The sequence below is a fragment of the Pteropus vampyrus genome, unplaced genomic scaffold (genome assembly GCF_000151845.1).
Source record: "Pteropus vampyrus isolate Shadow unplaced genomic scaffold, Pvam_2.0 Scaffold454, whole genome shotgun sequence".
Classification (NCBI taxonomy): Eukaryota; Metazoa; Chordata; class Mammalia; order Chiroptera; family Pteropodidae; genus Pteropus; species Pteropus vampyrus.
The window spans coordinates 114028-121323 of NW_011889235.1; the positions used below are offsets into that span (position 1 = coordinate 114028).

Genomic DNA, 7296 nt, shown 5'->3' on the forward strand with positions numbered 1-7296 from the left:
GTCCCACGCACTGTGCAGTTTTCTTACATACATCACCTCTACCCCTCAAGGAAGGGATGGCTGGCATTCCGTGTCCTAGACGAGAATAACAGAGCTCAGAGAGATTAAGTAATGTTTCTAAGATGATACTGCTAATCAGTGCATGAGCTAGTCAGGTCTGACTCTAGACTCTGATTTTTTTAACCCATCACATCACTATGCCTCTTGAAACAATACTTAAAGCACATGAATTGTTATTCAGACTGCAAGGTGTGCTAAGAGTCTTTTTAGAGGTATATTTGCCTCTCTTTCCCATAAAAGAGATCCTTATATAAATGTTATTCATGCAAAAGCGTGTGTGTTAAGTAAGCACTTGCTTGGTGGCAGGTGTACTGTATCACTAAGTGCTTAGAGTTCAAACTCTCCAGACACTCTAGGCAGTTTCCCAAAACAGCCTTGAGAGGAAGAAGCCATCATGAGAACTCAGCCTAAGCTGGGAAAAGATGCTTTACTGATTGTTGTTAGAGATTAAAAGCAGAAGCTAAATGTGGACATTGTCCTAGCGAGTTAATTTATCTTAGTTTATCTTTATGGCATTTATAATTTCTCCAGCCTCTAGTAAGATATGAAAGAACTGATTTACAGTGTTTTAAATTTCTTTAGTTTTCAGTCTAGTTGTTTTATAGCACTTCACAAGAAATTATTTGATTTCCTTTCTGAGATTCTCATCTCAATTCAAGGAAGCTCTGCTTTAGTGTCTTGGTCTCAGTTCCAATTTCAGAATCTTATGCATTTGAGAAATAACTTATTTTCCCTAAAGGGTTACATCTCCCCCTTCCCTTGGTCGTATTCAGCTGAGTGCTGGTATACCATTTAAAATTTCAATGGAGACTTCTGGAAATTATTCTTATATTTCAAAAATTGCAACACCGTAGCTATTCAAATAGTCCTAGAATATTTGTTTAAAAAATAAATACATGCGATATGTAATTAGTAAGTTTTAATACAGGAGTTGTAGTTTGTCGGCAACTGTATATGCAGAGGTAGGCTTTGCTTTATACAAGTAGTCACTAAAGGGGCGTATATAAATTTAATTGCATAAAAGTTCCAAATGTATTAAGATTTTAAATATAAAGAAAATGCATAAGCGCTGGAAAGTAAAGGTGTTTATTTTTATAATCTTGAGTTGGGGAGATTTTTTAAATATGTTTGATAAAAGATACCATGAACAAAGTGAAGAAACAAATGACAAACTGGAAAAAGTACTTGAAATAAAAAAGTAAGAACTCATATAAAAACTCTTATAAGTCTATAAAAAAATAAATGAACAACTCAGGAGAAATATGAGTAAAGAAAATATACAAAGTTCACAAAACAAATACATGTGGCCAATAAACATATAAAACTAATTTATCTCAATAATCGCAGAAATTCAGATTTAAACAAGGTATAATTATTCGCCAATTGGGTAGTCAGAGTGCTGTATTAGTCAGGGTCCAGTCAGAAAAACACACGAAACCAGGTATTTCAAACCCAGCGGATTTGTTAAAGGGATTGGTTACCAAAATGTTGTTAAAGCTGAAAAAGTACAAAGGGAATGATGAACTGACCCACAAGTTAGAAACTGCATGAAGCAGCTGCCACCCCCAGGGCTGGAGAGACGAAAGAAAAGGTAGTATTACCAGAGCTTTGGAGGGGGCCACCAGGGGGCTAGTGCCTGGCATGTGCTGGGACCCCAAGGTTGGGTAGGAGGCTGAAGCAGCTGCTTGTGTGCTGCTGCTGCTGCTGGAGAGAGGTCAGCAAGAGCAGGGATCTGCAAGAGACCCCTCTTCTCATTGGTCTCCCCACCTTCCCATATCTCCTCCGAGCGTCCCGTTAGCAGAACGTGACCTGAGCTGGCAAGGAAGTGTAGGGAATCTTGTCTGCAGGCTCCCAGCCCCAGTGTCACAAGTCCTTGGGGCTCAACGGGCCCATAACGAGCTCAGGCAGTGGGGAGTATTAGAAGAAAGAGGTCTTTGGATGCACTACTGGTGGGAATATAAAGGGGCTAACTTTTTGGGAAGGCAGTTTTCCAGTGTCTATAAAATTTTAAACATGAATTTCTTTTGATCCAACAAGTCTATGTTAAGAAATTATCCTAAAAAGAAAAAAAAAATTATAGAAATCATATACGTATGTTTTTCCATACTTGGAAAAACATACGTATATGATGTTTCATTGGGATATTTTATGTAATTTCAAAAATCAGAAATAGCCTAAGTATGTATCATTAGAAGATTGGCTAAATACATTGTGGTATTTTCGTTAAATGGAAAACATGGCCATTAAAAGTAAGAGTTTACCTACGTTACTCAGTAATAATAGCAGTGCTATATGTGGGGTAACATTTTTTCAAACCCGAGAAAGTCACAGTGTTGAACCTAGCGTGGTTTTTCAGCTGCTGCAAACGAAATTAGAGGTAACAAGGGCAAATTTTCATGTGTTGTATTTTATTTTTTCTTTCAAGTTATGAATGCAGGGATGAGGAAATATTTCCTACAAGCCAATGATCAGCAGGACCTCGTAGAATGGGTAAATGTGTTGAACAAAGCTATAAAGATTACAGTAAGTATTTGTTTTTGTTTTTTTTTTTTAAGTTTAACATCTGGAAATAATCTTTACATTTTGAAAATACACCTCCTGAATAATAACTGAATTACCAGGTTGCGTACCGAAAGTTTATTTAAGACAGGTGTTTATAATGTGAACACATTTTCTTGCACATGGTGAGTACAGGCCCGTAAAATCGGCCCATAAATGCCTCTTTGACCCATTAGGCACCTAATAATGGTATATATCACTGTAGCGTTTCGCCCTTGCTTACAGTAATGTTTTAGGGGACAATGTAGGGTCGAGTTCTTCCTTGAAGATGTGTTTTTCCCTCCCGAAGGAGAGAGAGAGGCTTCCTGCCACCCGCCCAGGCAGCAGGAGAGGGCGTTCCGGGACCGGTGGTAGGTGGAAGTTGACACTGGGAGGAGGACCCGGTGAAGGGACTGATCCGAAGGGCTGTGGCAGCCAGGGGGTCCTGTCACGTGGCCCTTGGGGAGCTTGTCACAGGCTCTGAGCTTCTTGCCGCGCCCACTTTTTCCCCTCGAGTTCAGAGCTTGCTCCCCTCACACCCCTTTTCTGTGCTACAACTTCCTGCTTCCAGCACCCTCCTTTCTCTTCTTGGTTTTCTGATGAACATTCATGTGTTGATTATTTACAGTGTGCAGGCCTTACACTGAAGGTTTTACCTAAATTATCTGAAAGGTGAGGCTTAGAAGGATTAAGTAACTTTTGCAGGTTCCATGGCTGGTAAGTTGTGGAGCTGTGAGCCAAACCCCATCTTGTCTGACTCGAGAGCCCAACCGAAGCACAGTGCCTTAACTGCTTCCTGAAGAAGAGCCCTCTCTGTCCCTACAGCAAAAAACAAGCTTTTCTGAGAGAGCTCACTGCCGGCGATGATAAGCAAGAAAACAGGTTCTGGTCCCTGGTTATCCGCCTTACCTGCCACACTGGCAGAGACGCACATAGGAGCCCACATGGAAACGGTCAGGCAGGAAGTCCTGTGTGAGCTCTGTGTAAATCGAAATGTGTTTTTACTAACATGCAGTTATTTAACGGACCTCAAACGACTTACTCTCAAAAAAAAAAATGCTCCGAAAGTCAGCATATGTTACTTTCCATCTAAAACAAACGATTCCATGTTTATATCACAACACAGTAAGGAGTTAACATAACTAAAGCTGTCCAGAGTTACGTGAGATTTCTGGTCTCGCACCAGAACAGCCTGTCACCACACGACAGAACGCCCACGCACTGCCTCTGCTCTGAGGCGCAGCAGAAGCATTTTAGGTTTGTGCAGCTTCAGGAAAGCACGTTTTTGAACTGATCAGAAGTACATATTCTTAAAAGGTTTTAATTGGTTTTTAGCTCTCCCAATAAGTTTTCCCTGTTTGGAAATTTATTTAGAAACACAATATCGGGTAATTTTACTGAATTCATTCGTTTTTTTACAATTTTTAATAAAAAGCAGCACTAGTTTCTTGGTGCTTTAAGAGAATAAGTAATGAATGATCTCAGGCTTTTCACCGTTTGAGTCGATGGTCTAAAACCATCTTATGCACGTGACAGGGTTAGGCTTACTCTGTGGGAGAGAAACTGATGAGGGCTTGGGGAATGCTCCAGAAGTATGCAGACTTAAATGGCTTTTGTGTCTTGCAGCTTTATTTTACATATTGAATTTTTATAGTTTTTAAGATAAATCTGTTGGTATTTGCTTTTATAATCCAAATTTAGGAAATTAAATACATATAAGATAGAAATTTTTAGCATATCAGTAGAGTGATAGAACTATTAAAGTGAGTATAGAATGGATACCACTTACTAAAAGTCAGCTTTATAGAGATACACATTTACCTCATAGATAGCAAGGGAAGAATTTCTCACGCTTTAATAAGGTACTTTTTAATGTAATTTTAGCCTTTCAAAAACCTTAGTTTTAATTCATTTGCGTTCTACACATGGAAGTGGGTTAGGGTGTGGCGTCCAATTCGTCCTACTTCTCTGTGGAGATTGCTGATGATGCACGTGTAGGTTTCTTTGAAAAATTAGAGTTTACAATTGAATATACGTGCAGTTTACCTTTCTGTGGAATCATTCCAAATGGTGTTTTGGTCAGTTATGTACCTTATTAGCCTACTGAGTACAGTGTGTCATGTAAGCTTAAGATTTTTGAAAATCCAAAATCAGATTTTGGAAGTATGTAGTTTCAGAATAGAGGTGGTCAGAGGGTAGTGGGGATGGTGATCATTCAGCTACAGACTCCTCACAGTGGCACCGTGCCATCTTAGTGGACTGTCCTCCGACACCGTGGCCTGTGGCTTTCATTACTTTCTTGAAGTCTGTGTGAATGTGCGTTGGTGTCTGCCATTTAAAAACTTTTTCTCCTTATTTAAAAAAAGAAAAAGAGCAGTAGTAGAGAAACCAACCCTGAAGTATCAATGACTAGAGTTTGGAAAATCAGATTTTAAAGTATGCTTTCATCTATTCATTTATAGTGACGACAATATGGTGGTCTCTGGTCCATTGTTATTGAGAAATGTCTAAGATGTATATGGCGTATCCCTGGAAACCCACTCTATTTAAAAATAGTGTCTTTTTTCACCAAAGATTTTAATTTAAAATCAGTATTAGATTTCAATCGAAAAATATTTTGAAATTGTGGCAAAATTCCACACTTGTTTAAAAATTGGCAACTGGGAGCAAGTAGCGTAGGCCGAATACAAGAGTTTGGTCCTAACACACGTGCCCAGAGCAAAAGGCCTCTCTCTACCTTATGCTAGACTCCTTCACCCGGCAGGCCTTGGGTGCAGCCCTCAGAAAGGTCATCATTAGCAGGCGTTTGTGTTTGAACATATTAAGTTTCGATCCTCAAGCTCTGTCATCATTCTCCATTTTGTTCATCTCTTCTTCTTCAGGTCATTTTTTTTACCTTTTCTTTATTAGAATTTCCCACTATTAGGATTGCGTGTAAATGCCTACTAAAAATACATTTAAATCTTTTACCAAAAACAGTCACAGTAAAAAAGGCTAGAAAGCAAGGGAGAGGAGAAGCAGCAGGCAGTGAAACCAAGCCTGTGCATTGTCTTCGATACTTGCTATCTGCCCAGCCAGTCGCTTTTCTGATTCTCATTAAACGGGGGCTGGCTTCCCGGCCCCCCCACCCCAACCCCGCTGCTGAAAATATGTTTTTTTAATGGCTGAATTTAGACTAATTCTCATTCAGAACTTATAAGGGAGTTACTATATTCGTAGGTATTTTGTTTGTATAAGGTGATTATAATTTAGCTAAGTTTTATTTTAAAATGCAAGTGAGTTAATTCTTGAACCTCTAACATTGGAATTTTATATGTTAAGCATTTTGTTTTAAGGACAAATCAGCAGTCGGCTTAACAGCATAGGCAAGGATTTTTAATATTGTCATTTCCAGAAGGAAAGTAGAAAAATCAATATACATTTCAGTATATTTTAGGGTAATCTTAGAGGTTTTTCTTGGGAACGTCTCATGTATGACTAACTTCTTGAAAGAGGAATAACTAACTATTTTTCACATGGGTCACCTTTTAGCACATTTCAGCTAATACGTTTGAATTGGTAGTTTTCTCTCTACTTTCAAATTCTCTTAATGCTGTTTTCTGTTTTTTAATGGGTAACTTGACCACATTTTATCTGTCGAAGTAATTTAAACACAGGCTGCTCTTCATTAGGAAGCACTGTGTGCCTCCGCAGCGAATTGTTTCTGGGTGTTGTGTGCTTTGTAGCCCTTCTGCTTTCATGTATTCATGTGAATCTTGTCAAGTAAAATCTGTCCATTGTGGTACTGCCTTTTAAAAGCACTCCAAAACGTGCAGCCTCTTAGAAAAAACTCTTGGTGGGACTCAGGAGGCACCCCCCTCAGGATGAGTTTCTCTTCCCTTCCTGTCCTGTCTCTCGCTCTCTTTTGTTTCTGCCAGTCCCTGGCATTGTCCTGTAAATAATGCTGAGATGGGGGAGGGTGGCTCGAGGCCTGGGAGAAAGCCTTGACAGGAAGCATCTCTAGGGAGGGACACGAGGTACAGCAGATGAGAGGAAGTTTCAGAAGTCACCCAAGAGACAAGTTATTTATGTCCGTAAATTATATTTATGTGGATTGGGATCTACTGCAGCTCAGTGTTTCTCATACACACACAGTCTGTGTTTGCCCAGTATTTTGCAAAAAGCTTCTTTGTAAAGCCTGTCTGCAGATGCCCTCGTACACCTGCTTTCCCACAGACCCGGTGGGACTAGGATCATGAGAGAGCGCAGCCTTTGGAGCAGTGTTTCTAGCAGTGTGGTTCACGAAACACCTACATCAAAAATGCCTGGTGATCCTGCTGAAAGCACAGTGTTGTCAGCTGCACTGTAGGTGTATTGAATCAGAATTTCTGGGTATGGAACCTGGGAATCGGAAGTTTTTAATAATGGTCCTGGGTGACACTAACACTTGAGAAACTGTGCTGCTTTGAAGTCATATTTGAGTCTTTGAATGCAGTGCGGGTGGTTTTATGTTACCTGTAGCTGTGCAGTGCCCTGTTGACAGGGATTAGCTGTACGACAGGTTATTTAATTTTAAATTAAACGTTTTTACACCACTTCTCCTGTGCTTGTGGGTAGCGTTTGTTATGTTTCTGAAAGCCCGCAAGATCCTCAAATGCCCTTCTAATCATTGGAGAGAGATTAAATGTCATGTTCAATATCATAATTGGTGCTGAACAT

At 39.7% G+C, this 7296-nt stretch overlaps 1 protein-coding gene across 10 annotated transcripts in view; it reads left to right on the top strand.

Moving 5' to 3' along the window:
* PLEKHA1 (pleckstrin homology domain containing A1) overlaps positions 1-7296 on the top strand; it is a 63974-nt gene that overhangs the window by 33071 nt on the left and 23607 nt on the right. For all 10 annotated transcript variants that reach the window (XM_011381885.2, XM_023524259.1, XM_011381887.2 and 7 more), the window contains exon 6: positions 2486-2583. In XM_011381885.2, the coding sequence (XP_011380187.1) occupies positions 2486-2583 (98 nt within the window). The remainder of the gene's footprint in view (positions 1-2485; positions 2584-7296) is intronic.